The sequence below is a fragment of the Cardiocondyla obscurior genome, linkage group LG04 (assembly GCF_019399895.1).
Source record: "Cardiocondyla obscurior isolate alpha-2009 linkage group LG04, Cobs3.1, whole genome shotgun sequence".
Taxonomy (NCBI): Eukaryota; Metazoa; Arthropoda; class Insecta; order Hymenoptera; family Formicidae; genus Cardiocondyla; species Cardiocondyla obscurior.
The window spans coordinates 10,869,789-10,891,929 of record NC_091867.1 but is presented as its reverse complement, the minus strand read 5'-3'; the positions used below and the strand labels follow the sequence as shown (position 1 = coordinate 10,891,929).

The following is a 22,141-nucleotide window of genomic DNA, read 5'->3' as shown; positions in this document are numbered from 1 at the left end:
CCGCGATTGTTGGGAGCAAGGTTACGCTGGTAAGGCAAGGCTGCCCGGCGCAAGGAAACGTATAAAGCGCCCACCGCACCCACGTCATCTGAGGATAATGGGAATACGCGTTATTTTGTGCATCCTGCCGTGCCTTGTCCGGTCGGCTCTAACTGGCTCGGCGCGAATCGAGTGTCTGATCGCGCGATAGACGGAGATATATCTTGATCGGCGATCGCCCTAAATTGCCCCGCGAGGAAAGGAACGCGATATTTTGCGAGCCGGCACCCGTGTATTTACTTTGTAGGGACATTGCATTAGCATTAGCCGTACAAGATCTCGTACAAGTGCGTCCGCGACAATCAGAAAGGGAGAGAGAGGGACCGAAAGAGAGAGAGAGAGAGAGAGAGAGAGAGAGAGAGAGAGAGAGAGAGAGAAAAAGAGGGTAGAAGGAATGAGCTCAGGGAGAACGAAGGAGAAGAGAAACGAAGAAGCCATCCGCGTCGCGGAGGTGGTGGTAAGTCGTTTTGTGTCTGCAGCTCGTCTAAATATATACGATCCTCTCTTCGGCGCGGTGCAGCCTTTCTCAAAGAGGCAAAAGAGACGCGAACGGACTCTCCGCCACGATTTTAGAGAAATCCCCGTGCATATCGTACGAGGGCAAATGCGAAAAAACCGACAAATCGCTTAACGTAGTGACGGCGCGACTGTATAGACGCTTTTGATCTGACCGGTCGAATTTAGACCGGCTCGCCTCGCTTTTCTCATTTTACGTCTTCGACTTAGGTACGGCGTGTATTAACGGATTGTCATTAACACATGAGTTTCTAATCAAAAATGATTATAACTTCCTGAAAATTATTCGCCGCTGGACTTGTATAAATAAATTACATGCAGTTTGCATTCGTCATTCCAAAATTCAAATTAAATCCGAATTTAATAAAATTAATTCATACAATATACAATTAATTAAAAGGAGCAATAATCGTCGGTATTAAAATAGGGAGAAGAGGGAAGAAAAAAAAAATATTTTTAATTTTAATTGGAGATTTGTCCCCTTTTTCCTTTTCTTTATCAGCCTCTTCCTCTCTCGATCACGCGATAATTGAATCGAACGCATCCGGAAGTCGAATAAAATGATACGGACAATATGCGGGAATCGTGACGTCCCCGAGCCGCGTCGTTGCGAGCGCGATGCGCAACGCCGTCATTTACCTACTTAAAAGGAGGGAAAAAAAAGGCGCATTGGCTTACTAAACTTCTTTAATGCACAACGACGGCGTTGTCTTCGTGGCTGCAGCCAATTAGCCGCGAATCTTGTACGGAGGATCGAGCGACGCGCTTGCGAGGGCGAGGAAAGGGTTCCGATCGCGCTGCCGCCACGTGAATAAGCCCCATTTATGTAAAACTTTCAGACGTTCTCAAACACGCGTTTCCGAGGTAATCTGCCATCGTATGAAATTGGGTAGAAATTGGTCGAATCCGGGAACGCGGCGAGCAACAACGTGGGGTACATACGGCGTCTCTGCCGAATGCTCGGCCGCTCGCTCGGCCTAGTCTCGAGAACGCCGCCGCAGCTTATCCTTCCCCCTTCGGCCACGATCGCGTATTAAAATTAAACGTTTATACGGACACGGACCGGTTCTCGAAAGCGACAACGGTTTGAAAAGTGCTGTTAACTGATTTACACGATGTAACGCGAGGACCCGCCGGCCCGGCGAAATAAAGAACGCAGAAACCCTTTTTCCGGGAACTCGAAACACGAACTCCTGGGTGAATTATAAACGCCGGAAATCGATGCGCCGATCGAAGATCTTATCCGGCTAAATCCGGCCGACCCGTTTGTGTCTCCTTCTCCGTCTCGTTATCGGCGGCGCGGCGTGATTATCGCCGCTGATGAACCAAATTTATATCATCGTCGAGGCGGAGACGCGGACGAATCCCACGGAAACGCGACAGGGCGACGGCGAAAAGCGGACGCGCACGTTTATTTCGGTGATATTAGAGACACGCTAATCGCCCACTGTCGCCACCTCGGCGATAAATACTAATTGAGATTAGCATCAGCGGTGACGCCTAACAGGTGTTCCTCTGGGAAGCTTTCGGAGCGAGGAAAGGAGATCCGAAAGAGGAGGGCGGAAATCTGAGAAGGAAAAAGGACGAGCGGGTCCACCCGGGTTCCGCGATTTATCGCGTAATAAAATTTTTTCCGCCACTTTTGCAAAATACAACTGAACAAGAAGTTTTGGTAACGCGGCGACAGGTCATAGTTTACAAAATTGATGAGGAAGGAGCACTTTCGCGACGTGGAGTAACGATCGACTCTCCAGAAGGACAGCCCTTGGGATTAAATCAGAGAAGCCCGATAATGAAACGCGCCATTAATACACGGGGACGACTAAGAACGATCCGAAAATGGTCTGCGTGGTACACGAAAAGTATCAGGGACGACAGCTCGGCCGAGTTTCAGCTGACGGCCGCGGCGGAAATCAATCGAGTCGCGGTTTAAACGCACAATCTGCCGATTCCATTCGCCAACGAGACACCGCAGGTTTCCACGGAATGGCAGCGTTAATCTCTCTCATCGCTTGAGATCCTCACGTCATTTAATTAATATTCGCGACGGTAATTAAGTCGCTGGAAAAAAAAATTAAGGCACGAAAATTAAGGCACGATAAAAAAAAAAAAAATTTTTTTTAATTAATTAATTTATTTCTTATCGTCGCGGACAGTATTTTATACATTGTTCGATGGTTTCGGGATTTAAGCCGGGATTTTTGCGAGCTCGTTCGGCAAACGCACGTGCGACATACGCGGTCGCATTGGCGCGATCGAATTTGTATACCGATATCGGTGCTGCTTTCGAAACGTTGCGATAAAGGCAGGGCTCGGCGCTCTCGGTTTATCGTCGCAATCTCGCGGCGGCGCGAATCGCTCAGGCTCGAATTATGCGAGCCCTGCGTCTCGCATTCTTCTTGTAAACACGCTGGCAGACACGCAGGATGTTCGCGGGCCCCGATGACGCGCGTCCGATAACGCAGGAGACACAAGGCGGTTAAATAAGACAGAAATAAACTAGAACGGGCAAGCGATACCGGCGTGTAAGAAGAATGGAATTGGCGGCGGGAAAAAGAGGGCACGAGCAAGCCGGTGGACATTGCTAGATCCTTATAAAGAAGAGAAACGAGCTGCTCGCGTCCTTTCCTCACCGTTTCTACCTTCTCTCTCTCTCTCTTTCTCTCCGTCCCTCTCTTTCTCGATGCAACAATTCCCAAAGATATTTGACCGTCATTACGCTCGCTGCCAAATGGAGAACTGCCGGTTAGTAGAAAGCTCGGTGAACATCGACCGAGTGTAACACACTTTAGAAACTCCGCGAGGTTGCGAGGACCGAAGTTTAGCGTCGACGCCTAAGACTCTCCGCTTCGAAAGAAATAAAACCTCGCCCGCGGCGTAGCGATTGTCACCTTACGTCAATCTCGCCGAGGCGTCTTCGCCAAAAACGAGGTGCCCTACCGATGGCGCGCGGAGGCGCGGACGAAGGTCACGTTTTCGCGATACCGCGAGCACGGAGGAAGGCGTTTCGCCCGGTGAAAGCGTAATCTCGCGGGTCACCGCGAAGCCGGCGAGGAAAGCATTGCGATCAGCCGGAGGAAGGGGACCGTGTCACGAATGTGCGCCTGTTTCCTCTTTCCCCTCCCTCTTTTTCGCCGGTATTCTTTTTCCTCTCGCGCCGCGTTTCTCATTATGTAAGACCGTCGCGGGACGGAGGCCGCGGCCGTCCGAGCCACGTAACCGCGTACGTTCGCCGCACATGACGTCTCTCTAACCTTTAAAGGACAAGCGGCCGCTCCCAGGCGACAACCGGGCGAAAATCGCCGGGCGGCCGATTCTGACCGACCGGAAGAACCTAACTCCGCGGGGGGTGGGACAGCCTCCCCGTTTGACGTTTGACTCGTGCTCGCCACCTTTTTTCCCCTCCCCGCGAGATCGTGCCGGCTGATAAGCGAGACCGTCGGCGTGTGTTTAAGGTGGGCAACAGGTAAACAAGATTTATGGATCGTTACTTACCGGCTGGTCGATGCGGCCTCCTCGCCCAGTCGTCCTCTATCAGGGGTGCGACTTTTCGCGCGCGCACCGTGAAAGGGCAGGATGCGACGATGAATAGGATCGGCAGCATCAGACCACCGTGGAGATGCATCTTGGCGACTCTCGGTCTCTCGCGTCGGCCACCCTGTTTCACTCCCCGTCGCTCCTTCTCTCTCTCCTCCTTTCTACCGTTTATCACCCGGCTGCTCTCTCGCACACGGTCCTGGCACTCGCGCCGGTGCTTTACGCATATAGCGCGTCCTCCTCCTCCTTCTCGCCGCTCCTCTCTCTCTCTCGTTCTCCTCCTCGTCGTCGTCGTCGTCTCCTTCCTCGTCGAAGCCGCGGCACTGGTCTATTAACGACCGTTCACTGCACAAAACTTTTCTGCACTGTCCCGCACTACGTGATCTATCCGTCGCTTCCGTCGGCAGCGCGGCGAAAGAGAAAAAGCCGGAGGAGGGAAAGAGGCAAGAGATACGAAAAAAAAACACGCTCGTGCGCGCGCGACGCGCCGCGATTTACTCTTCCCGGTGTCGCGGCGAGAAATCGTACGTCACGGGTCCAAAACAATTTTCACGCGAACGTTCCGCATTACCGCGCGAGCGCGCGCCCGCCCGCCCGCACGCACATACGCACCCGCAACGCGGGCAGGTCTCTTTCGCGCAAAGGGAACGAAACGGAGCGAAGAACAGCGAGAAAAGCCTCCCGGTCGCGCGGCGCGCTCTCTCTCGCAACTCCGAGCCGCTACTCCGGAGCGATCTCCCGATTCGCGCTCTCCTCTCGCGCCTCGCGCGCCCCTTCCCCGCCCCGCTCAGCCGGCCACGAGAACGCGCGATACTACGGCGCGCGTTTTATAAGGTGGTAGGTACACGGCCGTGCGCTCCGAGATTGCCCCGAGAAACGAAGAGCGCAAAGAACGAAGCGCCGACGGCGGCCGCGTTCGCCGTCGTCTTCGTCCGTCTCTCCCTCTTTCTTTCTTTCTCTCTTTCGCCTTCTTCTTACCCGCGCGTCGTCTTATTTCGCGCCCCTGCGCTCCGCCCTCTCGCGCCACCCGCGCGACTCGCTCTTTCCTCACCTCGTCCGGTCTCTTCTTCTTCTTCTTCTACCTCGCGGCGCGTTTTACACCGGTACGCGCGTCTGACTGACACGGTGCGGCCGGCACCGATTCCCCCGACCACGAGTATGCGTCGCGCGCGCCAAGCGTATCGGATAGCAAACGTCCGACTGACTGACTGACTGACCGCGAGCCGTCTGGTCAACTCCTCCCCGCTGGTGGGAGGTGATGGAGGAGGAGGAGGAGGTCCTCCCGCGCGAGCGCGGCCGTGTCCTCCTCCGCGAGAATCGCGAGATCGCGGAAACCGGGAAGCGTTCGAAACCGCCGCGGCCGAGTTTTTCAGCCACCGTTGAAGAGCGAGAGCTGGCCCCGCTTCGAGTTCCGACGATCGCGCCCACGTCACGCCTAATATAAAACCGCTTTTCCACTTTCGTACGTTTCCTCCCCCCCCCTCGCCCGTCTCTTTCCCTCCGCCGTTTCCTGCACCCTTCGCCCTCTTTGCCGTGGGGCGAAAGCGACCCGACCACCGACGCCTCTGCCAACGTAGCGTCGCTCTGTCTGGCGTGCGTCGCGCGTCCGTTTCTCTCTTATAATAGTTCGCAGCCACGTGCTATACCGCGCGCTCTCTCGGTACGCCGACCGGATCCCTTTTTCACACGAAGGGACAGGGAGAAGACAGAAAAATACAAAAAAAAAAAAAAAAAAAATCCGCGCGATTATCGTTATCTGACCCGTTAACGTACCCAAGTAACACGCGGCGGGAGATGAAGCGTTTTCCGGACCTTGGTCGATCGTCGCTCGCCCCAGAGATAGAGCCCGCTTCCGGTAGGTCGAGAGTGACAACTGCCCGCAGGCCGCACCGCTCCGTCTCTTTTATGGGGGACAGGCCGAGCGTGCCGGCGGCGAGCCGGGCCCCCGGCAACGCGTCGCGCGAGCAAGGGTTAATCGAGGGAACTCGTGTCGTCCGGCGTGTTACCTCGATCGCGCGCGGCGGCGGCGGCGGCTGTTGCGGGTGCAACGAATCGCGCTGCTCGCAGTCCGAGAGGTGTACGATGCAATGCCGCTGCCGTGCGGACACGTGTGGGTGCGTAGGGCCCCACCACGTCGGCCAAGCTGAGCCGAGCCGAGCCGAGCCGAGCCAGAGGCTCAGGCCGGGCCGAGCTGAGCCGGAGATGAGATGAGAATCGTTATCCGTTGGCAAGAACGAGATTTCCGGCCGGCGCCGGCCGGAAAGAGCGATGCTGCGAATCTGTAACGTTTTTTTAAGTCTAGCCCGCGTAGAGAATTGAGAGAGAAAGAAAGAGAGAGAGAATCGCTGAGGCAGCGAGGCATCGATCACGCACTGATTTTACATGGTATTGTTATTGTCCCAGCGTTCTCTACGTTTGTTATTTCGGAGCGCTACGCAACAAGAAATATCTTGGCCGCGCGGGCGTCTAAATTTCGCCAACGGCGCAAACACACACCTGCAGTCATGTAAAATTTACAGGCACCGCCAGGGGATTGAGTTCACACAACAATAGCATATTAAATCCGCCCGACGCCTCTCTCGGGGCTTGATTAAATATATATATACGTATACCCGAGGGAATGTTTATACGCTTTATATGCAGTCGGACCGGCGTATTTTTAGCGCGTCGGGATCAAACGAGCAAGAGCCTCAGGATAAAAGTCTCGAAAAGAGGAGCGACGTACGGAACGCTCGCGCGATATTTCCTACGGAATCGCCAAGTATAAATCGCGAATGACTATGGTTTTATCCCGGGTATATAAACGCGCGAACGGACTGCGAGCAGGGAATTTCGAAGAACGGAGAGAACGCGGCGATAAATATCGGTAACGACGCATCAATGGTTCGAGTGTTGTGAATGAAGACGAACAGGATGCCGGCGCGCGATAATCTTAATCAAATTCGTCGATTCACGGCGTGTCGAAGTGACGTAGGCGTTAAATAAGCTCACCGCCACGCGCGATGCTAATCCGCCTCGCGACGTCAATCGCATATCTAAAGCTCGCGGTGGGAGCACAATAAGATCGCGCGCTAATTATCCCTTTTGGTTCCCGTTAGCAACGGAGACAGGCCGCTTCCGCGTATACGTATAAGAAACTCGCATTCGGTGCGCGCGTATTCGGGATCCTTTCTTTCCTTTTTCGGGACCGCTCCGTCGATTTCAAAAATTGCGGATTAGGTGGCGCGAAAGGAGGCCGTGCCTACGTGGGGAAGCGCGGACGCGAGTGTGGGTACGCCGGGGCCTCAAGGTGAGAAAAGAAAAATGACGAAGAGAGGCCGAGGCAACGGCGCGTCGTTCTTGCGTTTGAAGGCGAGAAGCGGAGACGGCGCTTTCGCAGATTCCACGTGAGATACCTGCCGGCATTCTTCGTCCTGCAGCGTGGCATTAAGCCGGATGCACATTCGTCGTGGACGACGCTCGTTCGCGGTATTCGTTTTCCAAGAAAAATATCTTCCGCCTTGAAACGAATTTTACGGCAGATTTTGTTGACGGGGCCCCCCTTCGCAAGAGGCTCCGCGCACAATCCGACCGGGGCCCCGACCCCGCTTCCCTCCCTCTCCGCCGTTCCCTCTTTATGGGACGGTCTTCACGTTTCCCATTCGTCGCGCCCTCGAATTATTATTCTTGCCGGCTAATTGGATAGATGTCGTGCGTTAAACCTATTTTGAAGAAAAGATCGCTCGGCCGGAGTTCTACGAATGTGCCCGTTCTCGGTGTGACGATTCTCGGGCGAGGGATTAAAAAGTAAGGGGGGAAAAAAATATATTAAAAAGAAAAAAAGAGAAAGAAAGAAAAAAAAAAGGAAACAACAAAGAAAAGAGGTATCCTCGCGCCTGCCACCCCTGCGCGACGTGGCGCGGCGCCGCTTTTATCGCCGGTGCGCATCTGATGACGAGACCGAGATGTTAGCACTCCCACGCCGTTAGGTCCGTCCATTTATCCCACCCGACATACAAAACTCCACCCTCTCCACCTTCATTCGGCATATCTCCGATCGCGAAATAAAAGGGGGGAAAAAGGAAGGCGAGGAGGAGAGAAAGGACGGAGAGAAGAAAATAAGAACGTACGACCGACCCAGGGAGAGGTTCGAGGTGGAGGCGCGACTCCCAATTTCGCTGGGCGATTTAAGTCGTCATTGTACGGAGCCCCGGTACGGCGGAAATAAGAAGAAATCGCGACCGTCTCGCAGGATCATCAGTCTCTATTGTAGGAGTTTACGATGGAATTCTGACGGTGCATCTTGCGCCGTTTTCACACGACGACAAGCGGCGCAGGTACGGCCGCACCGCGGCACTCTCCCGTGCGTGAAAAAGAGCGCGCGGAACGTGAACGAAACGAGCGGCGCGGTAGACCGGGGCGTGAGGAACGCCGCCAGCCCGGGAACGAAGAGGAAGAAAGGGCGAAAGGAGAGGCTTATGAGATCGGCTTGAAAGGATGCGGCCTGGCCCGCGTCGACTATTCATAATCGAGAATGACAAATCTAATAGATTCCCCGGCGATGCGGCTTCACCGCGAGCCGCGGAGGCGACGATCCGGCGGGATTCGAGCCGGTCGGGGCGAAGAGAAAAAGTAAAAGTGGTTTTATTCAAGGCGACGGGAAACGTTATTACGGCTCCATCGAGCCCGGGCCGCCGACGGCGAAGACGACGCCGTCGCCGACGTTGACTCCCATTCGGTTGTACTCGACAATAATACTCGCACCCTCGGAGCTTGCTGTGCAAGGAGAAACCCGGAATGAATGAAGTCAAACTACTTTCCAACAAAGATTCCCAGGACAATGCTCATTCCGACCGTGGCGACTCATAGCCACCACGGTCGGAATGCAGAGATGGTTCGGTATTGTCACTGGCGCACATTTAGTCGCGCAGGCTAACCGTCGGTCAGGCTGACCGAGGGATCCTTAGAAATCGAAACCGTAAACCGAGCGCACGTTAATGCGCCGTGTGACAAGCGAATTATTCGGCATTCATACCCTGCATTATTTGCGCGCTTTGACCGTTACGTCGACGCGATCAGATTATTCGTCGGCCGAACATCAGTTGGCTCCGGGATTTCATAATTTCGAGAAATGTATTTACGCGAGACGAGGCAGCGAGACGGAGATGGGACTCTGGAGCCGAGTTAAAAAAAAAAAAAAAAAAAAAAAAAAAAAAAAAAAGAAACAATAAATACAGCTTTAATAATCCCTCCGCGTAATTAATGTAATAATTGCATATTTGTCATTGTTATTTATGCGACGTGTATAAAAGATTGCACATCTATCGTCATATTGATATAATTATTTATCGTCTAGTTTTATATTATAACATTGAGATACGCGTGTGTGCGAGTTAATACGTGCGTGTGCTCGTACGCGCTTTTTCCTTTTTCTGCATGCATGTGCGCGAATGTGCGCGCAGCGCGAAAACGTTCGTAAACGATAAAATTGTAAATCGTATATGTGTACAAGTGTGCACGTATATGCAAGAAGCGGACGCAATCAACGTTCGTTGGCATCGTTAACTTTAAACTCGACTTTATATAAACAACGTGATCTGCACATATTTACACGGAGGCGATACGGAGATACAGCGCCGAGCTACATAATTTTTATAAACAATAAGTGCGGAGAGCGAGTCTCCGGCACCGGCGTAAAACGTTTTCCCTGAATAACGACGACGTCGGGACGCCCCGATGCGTACTCTAAAAAGAATTAAACGCCGCTTCGTCGATCAACTTAATTTCGGGGGATGGAAATTTGTGACGAAATACTCGTTTCGACATTGCCGCTATCGCGCCGGGTTCGAGACTTCTTCGATTGCGCTTCGTCGCTCGCGCGAAATATCTAAATTGCCGCGGATAAGTGCATTTATAACAAGCGAGCGATAGCGCCGTATCTCGCGTGCCGCTAATTAATTATGACGAAAGTGAAAGCGCGGTATCCTCGTCCTCGCGACTGTTGCGTTTACTTCATTTATTCAAGACCGTCGCCAATAGCCGTTGTCGTTTACGTTCGAAGATTAATGGGGCAATAGACAGCGCCGTAAACGATCGGTCGGCGAGATAATACCACTAACGCGCTATAACGAAGCGCGTGTTTTTTGAACGCGAGCGGACGCGCATCGCATCGTATCGTCGCCTTAAATTAAACCTAAGGTCACCTCGACCTCAGACAGCGATATATCGAGAGCATGTCCTATACGCCACGAGAAAAAGAGAGAGAGAGAGAGAGAGAGAAAGAGCGCAGAGAAGAGCACGGCACGAGAAGTGGTCCCGCGAGATCTCTTCACTTCCCGTCAATCCCGACACTCATCCCAGACGAAAAGAAGCGAAATATTTCGTTTCGCTGAAAAGGTTTCCGCCACCGATCAAAATACCGCGCGTACACCGCGTAGCGTTATAAATAATCGAGGGAGAGACGTATTGTGTGCCTATATTTAGGTGAAGCTTAATGCGTGCCAGTATCTCGTTCGAAGCGATCGGAGCGAAAACAGCCTTGTACTTGGAAATCATGACCGGTCCCCGACGCCCGGCTCCGGTGCTCCTGCGGAACGAACGGGCGTCCTTCTTCCCGGCGCCAAGCTGCCGCGCCGTGGCCACCATTCATCCCTGAGACAATACGTCTATCTTCGAGAAACCGAAGGAGGGAACGCAATCCCTGAATGAAGTTATCGCGCCGTTGCGCCGGCGTTTCTCACCGTGTGCCTCAACCTTCGGGGTTCTCGGCGTAATCCTGGCGCCGGATACAAAGTCACGTTCCGGTTGCCGGAGGTTTCCCGTGTAATGTATAGGGCTCCGTGACCGAAAATGAATCTCGACCGTCGTTTTTTTTTTTTCCACACACGTATATCCATAATACAATTTGTAACTCTGTCGGAGGCTCTATAGAAATGCACCCGGGGAAACTCACCCCCCTTGACGGCAAGGTCGTGGCGAACGTGGCGCCTTTCTCGGGACATCTGCTCGGTATCCTTGTGAAATGATCATATAAGCCGGGTAGAAAAATATTCTACTTAATAGTATACTTCTAAACGGGTCCGAACGCATTTTTCTCCCATTGTGACGGATCGTGAAATATTTTTTTCTTATTTTTTTTTTTTTCCTCAATGAAAACCGACGGTACCAAGAACTAATTGTTGATAGTTTAAAAATGTCGTCTTTATAATTTTCCCCGTTTCATATGTTATTTAGAGCCGAGTCTCGGAATGCGGTGTACAAATAAAAGCTTGGCACGACATTCTTTTCGTCTCTGATCGAACAGCCCCATCCGTCACCTCGCGACGCAACGCCACGCCATGAGAAACCCTTGCGAGACTATTCGGGATTTGAAAAAGTTTCGTTCGACAAAAACTAATACGCTTCGCTCGCCTCGCGGGCGTCCGTCCCGCGATAATTTATCATCCATTGTCTGAACTATATAAATTACGAAAGTCGAATATAAACGAGATATGATTTTTATTGCCGCTCGAATGGAAAGTAAATATTTCAGCGCTCGGTCCGAGGGGCCAAAAATTATTACGCTATCGGCGCGGATAAAAAACTTGGAATATTTCTTTCGAAAGCTTTCGATATCAGATAAAGATTTAGCGTTATCTCTTCAACGGCCGTTATAGGTTTCGCAGGGCAGGCTATCGGCGAGGAAATGTGTCACATACGCACATGTCGCTTAAAACAGACTATAATAATATTACAACTATAAATACACAGTCTCTCATCGGCGAGACCGTGTTCAGGCGCCGGCGCCGACGGTCGCCGCCGACCGTGTACATTACACGCGCCGAGGAGGCATTATCCATCCTACATATTCGTCGGTACTCGTTCTCTTATTTCTCCCCCTCGTCGCCCCCCCGGTTTCCCCTCTTCCTCCCCGCCCTCTCGTCCGCGCTATTTTCTCTCTCTCGCTTTCGCGTTATCTACACTTTCTCTCTCGCGGTTTAACAGCTGGCCGTCAGTGATTTTTTTATTTCTATTTTTCTTTTTACTCTCGTCGCTTTTACATTTCACTCATTTCAAAATGCCGCGTGTGCGCGTTTGATATCCCTGTGTTCTCGGAGGGCCTTTGCCCTAGAATATTAATAAACGCTTCATTTATTTCTCCCTCCCCCGTCGGCTTTCTCCCGTCTCCTTTTGCGCGGCGTCTACTCGCCCGTCGCGTTTATCTTCTCCCACGAAGCCCGAGCTCCCCGGGGCCGGCGGCGTTCCTTACCAAACTGACCGGATCGCGCGACACCGCGACGTGTAGTAACTGGCTTGGTTGAACGACCAACCGACTACGATCTCATCTTCTCATCTCCTTTCTGTTCCCTCGGTCTTTTTCCGGCCGGTGCGTAAAGGCGCGAGGCGAGCCGTCGTCACGGCGCGACGCTTTATCTCGAAAACAGTGGAGCGGGAAGGGAAAAAAAAAAAAAAAAAAAAGCCGTCATTCTTCTCCGTCTTATTCGATTTCTTCGCGAGGCCTGAACGACCGCGGTCCCGCTCGCGTCTTTCCGCACGTGTTTATTTGTTGCAGGAGTTTACGCCGCCGCGCGCGCAAATTGCCGTGTAGGTGTGCCGCACGAGGAAGTATTATTCGCGTCCCACACATTCGGCCGTTATTACGGCCCCAACAATTTCCACTCTCTTTTTCTCTCTTTCATTCTTGCCGACGATTGTCCGGCCGCGTCTCGCGCGCGTATACGGTAAATTACGACGGCCGCACAAGGAAGCGTAACGACGAACGTAACTCGCGACCTGTATTCCTCGATCTTTGCGTATACCGAGAAATATCCCCCGATTGAGATCAAACGGTCATATTTCTTCCGTCGCGATCTGCGGCGGCAAGTTATCTCCCGGCGTCATTTTTTTTTTTTTCCCTCCTTTTTTTTTCCTTCCCGACTCCGACCGTATCGCGGCGTTTCTTTCGATAATCCTCGCGAAGCGAATCCGTCGTGTCCACGGCCGGCCGGGGACCTCCCCGCGTTCGCGTCGCGGCCGCGGATATTGCGACCATCACGGCGCCACGATTAGCATACGATTATCATAAATTCTAATCAGAAAACGCCGTGAAATTTAAATATCAAACGGCGCGTGGTGTTTGCCGAGACCGGGGAAAGGTGCCGGCGCTTTTTCTTGCCGCGCGCCGCGCGAGAGGAGAGCCCGAGCTTATCGTATTTGCATTAACGACCATCCGGCGTGAATTAATGGCTGATTATGCGGCATTCCTGAATGCATTTACCAGCGGCGCGCGCCCGTAACGTACGTACACGCTGTTCATTTAAATAGGCGGCGAGCAGCGTTCTCTCTCTCTCTCTTTTTTTTCTCTTTTTTTTTCAGGCGGCACGCACTGGACGCACGTCTAATTTAAGTCCGCGCGGTGCTCCATGTTCTTACGTTAGCGCGCAAACCCACATGTCCGAGCGTTTTACGGCCGCGCACGCACGTCGTTAAGCGACGGGAATGTTGGCGCCGTCGCATGACTTCGCGCGGCAGCTCCGGTCCGAGCAAATAATGCAGCCCGAGCAGTGTGCGGCGCGCGAAAGATCGGTCCACGTCCAATCTGGAGTAACAAGGAGCGAGAAGCATCCCCATCTCGGCCCCGCTCTCGTTCCCGCCTCGTCTCGCGCCGCGTCAGATAAAACGAGGTGTCGGCGCCCACGCCGTATCACGCCACATAGAAATTCTCCGCGAGCGTCACGAGCTTTTGAACGTCGTTGCTCGACGACGTAGCGAGGACATGCTCCGCGTCGTAGAACGCGCGCGGCGTTTACCGATCCCGAATTCTATTTGCGGATTTTCGAGGGTGCGTTAGGAAAACAATCGCGATATTCCGCGAAGTTGCGACATAACCCGGCGGAAATATAGACGTTAGATGCACGAAAAAGTGCGGCACCGTCCCGAGAGATTCTCTCACAGCTGCCTCTCGATCTCGTTGATCGAAGCGAATTATCGTACGAAATTGATTTTCCACGGTTGATTTCAGCGTGATAATTTCCCCTCCCGTTCTCTGATCGCGCGAGACTTGCGAATATTATCTAATATCTGTACTTAAAAATTAAAAAAAAAATTAAAAAAAAGAAAGAAAAGAAAAAAACTATATTTATTACCTTTCGTTATCAGCGCATATTCGGCGATATTGGATTGTACCTCTATGCAAGCGAAACGTGAAAAATTTCAGCCCATCTCCCCCGCTCTCCCCCTCAGTAAAAGTGTGGATGCACTTGGCGAACGAATACACCCACCGGGACAGTCGTCGGTGACTTGTTATGATTGATCTGTTGTGAATGTCGCGTTCGCTTGCTGAATGTATACACACCTAACAAACACCGTCGAACCATGTCAAGCACTTCGTATATTTACGTACAGCGTACACTTGTTACGCGCAAGGTACAAAACACGAGCGGGGAACCTGCGTTAGCGACCGACGCGTGGGGATCTCGCTTAACTCTGCGTAGAGATGTGCGATGGCGCAACCCGTCGCGATCCGCGATGCGCGCGCACCCCGTGACTTGCGGAGGAACGTGACGACTGACAATGCCGCCGTGCCTGGCGATGAAATAACCGCTTTCACGTGAGCGCGCGAGGCGGTAACCGCTGAGACCGATCGGCGGAGAGAGAGCTATGCGCCGTGTAATTGTGATGTGTCCGTGTAGCATCGTTAACGGTCGGGTATTCGCTCTACTCTGCAGATGTTTTTCGGTGAGTTGACCCGCGCCTTCTGCCTCCCCTCCTGCCTCTCCCTCGACTCCACCCCACTTCCCGATCGCGTGCCACCGTTCGCGGAGCGCAGCGGGCGAATTGCGGCCGATTTGCCGCCCGGATGAAAGTACGTGGTTTCGCGCGATCGTCGGCGGAATGCGGCGAGTAAAACGAGAAGGCGTCGTCCGCGAACGATCGATAATTCCCGCACGTCGGTGTATTCGCAAGGACGGTGAATATCTCCCTCCCGTTCTCCGTCCGTTCCTCGCGAGCGTCCGGTCCTATCGAGAAACATCCGGTATCGCGATTCACGAGTATATTCGAGCCCAATCGCCCAGCCCCGATAAAAAGCCCTGTCCCCGTCCGTCTCGTCGCCCACACACGAACACGCCTTTCCGTTTCGCGCGGCGCCGCGCGCGTACGTTTCGTCCCGCACTTTCTGCACCTCGACTCGTCATCTCCACGGTTCAAAAATACACGCGCGTACCGTTAGGTATGCCCAGCTGCGCTTCCTACACTTTTCTCAGAGGTTCAAAAATTCAAAATCAATCTCGAAATATATGTTTCCTCGCTTTAGTTTACGCGTTTCCTACACAGCGTTTTTTCTACCCGCCTCTTTTTCTTTCTCGCAACTCGTTTCGATGCTCGCCGAATATTAAACCCCACCAACGACTAAATATTTATTAAAAGCAAACGGAATAGCTATAGCAGATATATATTTAAATAAATAAAATAAACAGTAAAACGCGAGCTTCTACGGTGTCGCGAGAGTAAACTTCAAATAAAAAAAAAAAAAAAAAATATATATACAAAAAATAAGTATACATAAAGTACATTACCCAAAAAAGAAAACGTCGTTATCATCGTGCGAGTTTATCGCGGTCGGGTTTTTCGTTTCCATTCGGATGCCCTCCCCCTCCCCCTCCTCCCCCCGTTAGTTGCCCCGGCGGAAGAATGCGGCGGAAAATGCGAAGGGCGTAAATGAGAGACGGCGATCTATTTTGAATGCAGAAAGTGCAGCTAGGAGGAGCGAACGTTGCGCCCGAAGATTACACCCTCCTGTGCGGCGGCGGCGGCGGCCGATGATGTTCGCGCTCGCAGATAGGTTAGGGGAAGTGTTGGCCGCTGCCTCGTCTCTGTTTATCCGCGTTGCCGAGGTCGCGTCCCGCCCGCAGGTCATCCCCAGCGCCCGCCTGACCGCAATGAGAGATTCGTAGCGGAGGTTATACGCCGAGGTAAACCCCGTCGACCAGCCCACGCGGATAAGTCGTGAAATTCAAACGGCGGCTTTCAAACGATTCTCCACGTCGATTTCCGCCGCGCCTGACACGATTGCTCGTCTTTTTCTTTTCTCTTTTTTTTTTTCCCCCCATCCTCGCCTCGCGACGGATCTTGCGGTTGCCATCAATCTCGCGCGGAGACGGACGGGCTCTGCGAGATACACGCTAGTCTAATATCGAGCCTAGGAGAACGTTCATTGTGCGTGATCAGTGAGATACACATACCGTCGCGATTGTGGTTTCGGTAATGACAGGCATTGTGAGAACCGCGGTGACGGAGAGTGACCGAGACGTTAGATAGGCCTGACGGATTGAGATTCTAGTAGGTGGCTAATATGCGTGGTGGATTTTGAAATACAGGTGCCGGGTGCCTAGAACACAGCTGGCAAAATGGGCAAGTTGTTGTCAAAGATCTTTGGCAACAAGGAGATGCGTATTCTCATGTTGGGACTAGACGCGGCAGGAAAAACTAGTATCCTTTGCAATGCGGAAAAATCTGCGTTCTTTTTTTGTATGGCTAATCATGCTTTGATGTATGTATATTATATAATTTGGCTGTATAATTTTGATCAAAGTGTGCTATACAATATATATATATTATATAATATATAAGGGACATATATCTTAATTAGTCTCTTGCTTATGTATTTCCTTAACTAATCTATATCAGCAATATTGTATAAACTTAAACTAGGACAGTCTGTGACAACTATACCAACTGTAGGATTCAATGTAGAAACAGTTACCTATAAGAATGTTAAATTTAACGTGTGGGTAGGTATCTCTCGTGAAGAATGCAAAGATCATTCGAAGAACAGTCTCGCCTGCATTTGTTTCTAATCGAGCGAAACGTTTCTGTTTATAGGATGTAGGAGGTCAAGATAAAATACGTCCGTTATGGCGTCATTATTATACAGGGACGCAAGGACTTATTTTTGTAGTAGATTGTGCGGATCGAGATAGAATCGATGAAGCCCGCCAAGAACTTCATCGAATCATAAACGATAGAGAAATGCGCGATGCGATAATTTTAATCTTTGCTAATAAACAAGATCTTCCGGATGGTAAGTGACATTTACGACCTTGCATTATGACAAATTAAATATTTTTTTCATGGTATATTTATACGATGCCTTGTTTCTCTGTATATACTTGCTTAAAATATTTTTATATAATCTTAGCGTAGTGTAAAAAATTTCTCTATTTTATTTTATTTTTTTCTTTAGCAATGAAACCGCACGAGATTCAAGAAAAACTGGGATTAACTAGGATACGTGATAGAAATTGGTACGTTCAGCCATCTTGTGCCACAACAGGAGATGGGCTTTACGAGGGCCTTACGTGGTTAACCAGTAATCATAAATTATGAGCAAATATTTATTTTTCACAAATTAGCTATATATACAGAGAATACACGTTTGCTTTGTATTTTTTATTTTTAATTTATCATGTGGAGGCTCCCGTCAAGATAAAACAACTGACAATTATACATTTGACATCTTTTTTATATAATAATAAAGTTATCACAAGTGCAAAAGGGAAAAAAAAGAAACAATATAAAGATAACTATTAATAGTGTGTTCCAATAATATCGATACTAGGTGAATAGTAATTTATTGTAAACGAAGTACCAAGGAGCGTGAACTTTGTTATACTATTTATCCCATTTCATGAAAATAATTACTGGATAGATTTTATGCTAGCGGGTTTAATATCGCTCTGTATATGTAACATATTCACACAAGTGTACTGTTTCGTGAGATACATAAGTTATACAAGTTTAAAAAGAACAAAAATTTTACGAAAATCTAGTTATGATATTGCGGTTCACGGATTCACAAGGATTAGTATACTGTATAACTTAACTTTGCAGGATCATATCTATTATATGTAACTGTTATTTAAGCGAGGTTGCATTTATCAAGAAGAAACTATCTTAAATTTTTGACTTGAAATGCAGCTAAATTTTTAACTTTGCAATATCTTGTTGTCAAAATACCTTTAATGTATATTATATAACATTCATATATATAGTCCGTGAGTATAATACGTGAATAAATTTACTAAACCTACATTGAGGCTTTATATAATACAGCAAGATTACTTTGTTAGCAAAAAATGTTTGCTATTTAGAATTTCATGTTAAGAAATTGCTTATAATTTAATTTTTGCGAATCTATTTTTTTTTTTTTTTTTTTTTTCCAAATAATGTCTTCCAATTCACGTATGTTTTTCAATTAACTTCTTTTTTTTTTTAATTTTTTTTTAACGCGATCACGGGTGATCGAAATACGATATCTAACCATTGGACTTAACTATGATCACGCACAAGTCACAGAATATAGAATGCAATAAGGAGTTATCGGTTTACTGATATTGTGAGCTCAAAAACCAAAAAAAAAAAAAAAAGAAAAGTAAAAAAAACTATGTTACAAAGAACGTAACAACATTGAATCTGCCAATATTTTTTACTGTTTAAGTGAATATTGAATAATAAAGCATATTAGTATTAAGGTTCAACGATCGGATTAAGAGCAACATTTTAAACGGATGAAATCAATGTTTACGTGATTGTTTCATTTCTCATAGTATAATCTATAGATTAAGAGCTAAGAATTTGAGATTCGTAATTGATTCATAAAAGTTTCCAAGTGTTCAAGATATTTGTGTATGATTAACAAATTGAAAATGAATTACGAGTAAATAATAGTGATGATATAATTTGTAATTCGTAAATGCATTGACACCTTATTTACATTCCATGATTACATTAATGAGTTAAATTGTCAAAGAAACGTTTTTAGTTCTACGAATGATCTTTTACGTTGTAACAAAAGATTTTTCAAGACGTAAGTTTATGCAACTTCCTAAGCATCCGTACCATTAATATTAAGTATCTCACTTATGAGATGGTGTAAACGTTGGACACATCGTAACGTGTGGCTAAAAATCAGGCTTTGGAAATACTAAGTTATTTTCCAGAGAACTTTAGATATATTATTTAACACATTCTTATGGACACGTATTTGTTCGACTCCGTGAACGTAATCTCTATATTTTTTAACAACGTTTTAACTACCATTATCGTGTACTCTTTCTTCAATCATATATAAAAAGAAATATATGTAATTGTGTTGCGTTTTATCATCAGCTTTAGCAGAAGCCATTTTCTCATTAAATGTGATGTTATGATGTTAATTGACGAAGTTTTTATGTACATAAATATGTTATATTCCAGCTTACGTTGAACGTCTTATGTGTTTTACATTCACCATACTAATATGCTATTAAAATATTCAAATACTAACAGAAATGACATAAAGAAAATTAGCTGCATAATAATTAATTTTAAATGAGGAAAGTTTCTTTAAATTTAATAGAAAATATTATTTTATTGAAGTTTCAATTAAATAGAAAGATAAATAAATTTTATTTTACTTTTCAGCATTGAAATATAGTAAGACAGAACTATCTACTATTTTACTTTATTAATCTCCAAAGCCTGAATATAGTAAGAATTTTACATAAAAAAAAGATCTGTAATTAGTGTAGGAATAATTACTGTAATTTTGTTACTACATGGCCAATTATGTGTCCTGTAGCAATTTAATAAATTCGTGTCTAGCGTTCAAAGAAAAATAATAAAAATGACTAATAACGTTTATAAATTTCAAATGCTAAAGTAACGCAATCTCTAAACTTGGTTCAATAAACAGCTCTATCATAATATTGCGTTGCATTATCTTGCACAGTAAGACATTCGTAGCTATTAGAGTACCGATGTGTTATTTGATAGAATTTTTAGATAATTTGATTATCAATGTTACATAGAGACCTTAAAAGAGTTGCTGCTATTGAAAGATACGTTGGAGATTTTTATTCAAGATAAGATGCATAGGATAACCTGCCCCCCTCAGAAGGTGATTTAAAAAGTTCTTGGAATAAAGTACAAATGGTTTCGAAAACTTTTTGAATGAGCCTGACATTTATACATACATCATGAACACATTATCCCTTCACTTAAAGAATATCCAGGTGTGATTTGTTAATTAGAAAATTAAAAAACATATTTGATAAGTGCGATATTTTATCAGGGGCCATATAAAAACAATTTAAGGCTCATTAAAGCGCTTTGGAGTAATATATGTGAATCGACGCTGTCAGCTTACGCATGGACCGACGCTATCAGCCAGAGAATTCCTAATGCACCACGAAAATAGAATATGTTCAAGAACGAAATACCTGTCTCATAAAAAAAAAAAAGGAAGACTTGGCGCGATCAAAGATAAAAAAAAAAAAAAGAAAATCAATAACTATTCTGTTAATTTATTACTATACTATATTTGCTATTTATTTCTATTGCTCGAATAGTCTATTGTATGTTGCATTCTCAATTATATAGCCCTAGATTGTTACGAGACTATACGAAGCTAGTAATTAATTATTCGAAGTGAATTTTAAATAATATTTTAGGAATCTTATTGGATCGACAAGCAATCTGTATTCTTCGCGATAGAAAGAGCGGATTGTTCACAAAGAATCTCGGGCATTAAGATGATTTTCTAGCGTTAGGGATATTGGTGCAGCAGGAGCTTTTTGGTTTATGGTGTGTATATGAAATATGAAGATATAATAAATGCAATATGTAAGTAATAATAGCAATTTTTACGAAATTGAAAATCGACGAGGCTAGAAAGTATACATGTACTTGTATATTGCTATCATTTGTATAATAAAAATTTCTTTAACTTGCCGCTTTGTTGTACATTCATATATGTACCATGCAATAAATGTGATTATTTATGATAATAATTTGTAAGAGGAAAAAAGGATAATAATGGTACTTTTTAAGTATAACTTTTTACCTAACAATTTTCCACGCACAGTGAACGGTTCTCCTTAACGCTGACGTCGCAAAAAAAAATATTAATTCTTACTTTTTTTGATGCGCAGTGGGCAGAGGTACACGGCTAATACACGGCTGAGTAGCTGCGACGACACTGCAACAGATGTAAAATTTAAATTAGAAGGCTGCTTAAAATAATATCTTTTCGTTCCCTCCCCCTCTTTTTTTCCCGTTACAGTAATCATCGAAACAACGAGACTAATGAATGAAGAACAAAAAGACTGTTAATTTTGTGCAAATAAAAATTGATACCTAAGGCTGCTCCGTCGAGGCCCGACGTCCAGCTCTCCCCAAGAATTCCTTCTCCTCCTGCGCCATCCGTCTAGGTCGTCCAAGACGTCAGCCATCTTCTTCTCTTTTGCACAAAACACACTCGCGGCGAGCACGGACGGACTGATCGCGATCGCGGGATCGAATTGTCGACGTACGAAAATCGGCCGCGCGACCTCGTGTGGCACTCATCTGGAAAAAAAAAATTCGTATCAGAAGCTTCTTTACCCGATTATTCAAACGGTACCCTCGACGCTCTCGTGACTCGAAACAACTGCCAACCGAAATACGCGGCGCGACGAGCCGGCTACAGTTCGTACGTACGGTACACTCACCATCAGAAATGGCGTTCGTGGTGCTGCGAGGCGGCTAGAGTACGTGACCTTGGCGTGGTGTGCGTCGAATCTCACACGAAGCATGTGCGTTGATGTGTTGCGAAGCACCGGTCGTAGAGGACTAAGGGAGAACGAGGCCTACTACACCTCCCCCCCCACCCTCGGCGGCCGAGAGTGGGGGAAGTCACTTACGCCAGCCGCCTGCCGCAATCGCCGCTCACCGCTCGTCGTTGTAAATAGCATATTTGCCTTTCAGGGTACATAATTGCGACGTTCCAGTGTACATACGTTCGATGAAATATATACGCGTTAACAAATCGCGGCTAGTTGCATCCCTCGCCCACAAAAATTCGACGCAAGCGCGAAATAGCCAGACAATTTTTACTTACAGATCGTTCGACGAGGAGAATCGTTCAGCGAAAAGAATCGTTCGCGGCCGCACCAAACCGTTCGTATTCGCTAACTGCCGTGATTTGTCGCACCGCCACGGGAGGTCAGGTGCGTTCCTTCCTTGCGCGTAATACTGTGCGGGTCAAATTAGTTTGAATAATTTTTGTAATGGT

The 22,141-nt window shown here is 47.8% G+C and overlaps 2 protein-coding genes across 5 annotated transcripts in view; one reads left to right on the top strand and one right to left on the bottom strand.

Moving 5' to 3' along the window:
• Sog (short gastrulation) overlaps nt 1–14,492 on the bottom strand; it is a 36,240-nt gene extending 21,748 nt beyond the window's left edge. The window contains exons 1-2 of one of the 3 annotated variants that reach the window (XM_070655707.1): nt 14,196–14,492; nt 4,051–4,437 (exon numbers count right to left, since the gene is read on the bottom strand). In XM_070655707.1, the coding sequence (XP_070511808.1) occupies nt 4,051–4,180 (130 nt within the window). In that variant the 5' untranslated portion in view covers nt 4,181–4,437; nt 14,196–14,492. Of the gene's footprint in view, nt 1–4,050; nt 4,458–5,070; nt 5,551–14,195 lie in introns of those variants that run through there. The other 2 variants (XM_070655706.1, XM_070655705.1) reach the window with 2 other exon arrangements.
• A 146-nt stretch (nt 14,493–14,638) lies between these two features.
• Arf51f (ADP-ribosylation factor 6) lies at nt 14,639–19,309 on the top strand. Of its 2 annotated transcripts, none has more exons than XM_070655711.1 (5): nt 14,639–14,787; nt 16,428–16,539; nt 16,738–16,841; nt 16,933–17,131; nt 17,294–19,309. In XM_070655711.1, the coding sequence occupies exons 2-5, from the start codon at nt 16,458–16,460 to the stop codon at nt 17,434–17,436; spliced, it is 528 nt and encodes a 175-aa protein (XP_070511812.1). In that variant the 5' UTR covers nt 14,639–14,787; nt 16,428–16,457; the 3' UTR covers nt 17,437–19,309. The 2 variants fall into 2 exon arrangements, with proteins under 2 accessions (XP_070511812.1, XP_070511813.1); XM_070655712.1 differs by lacking the exon at nt 14,639–14,787 and adding an exon at nt 15,819–16,022.
• Nucleotides 19,310–22,141: the final 2,832 nt, after the last annotated feature.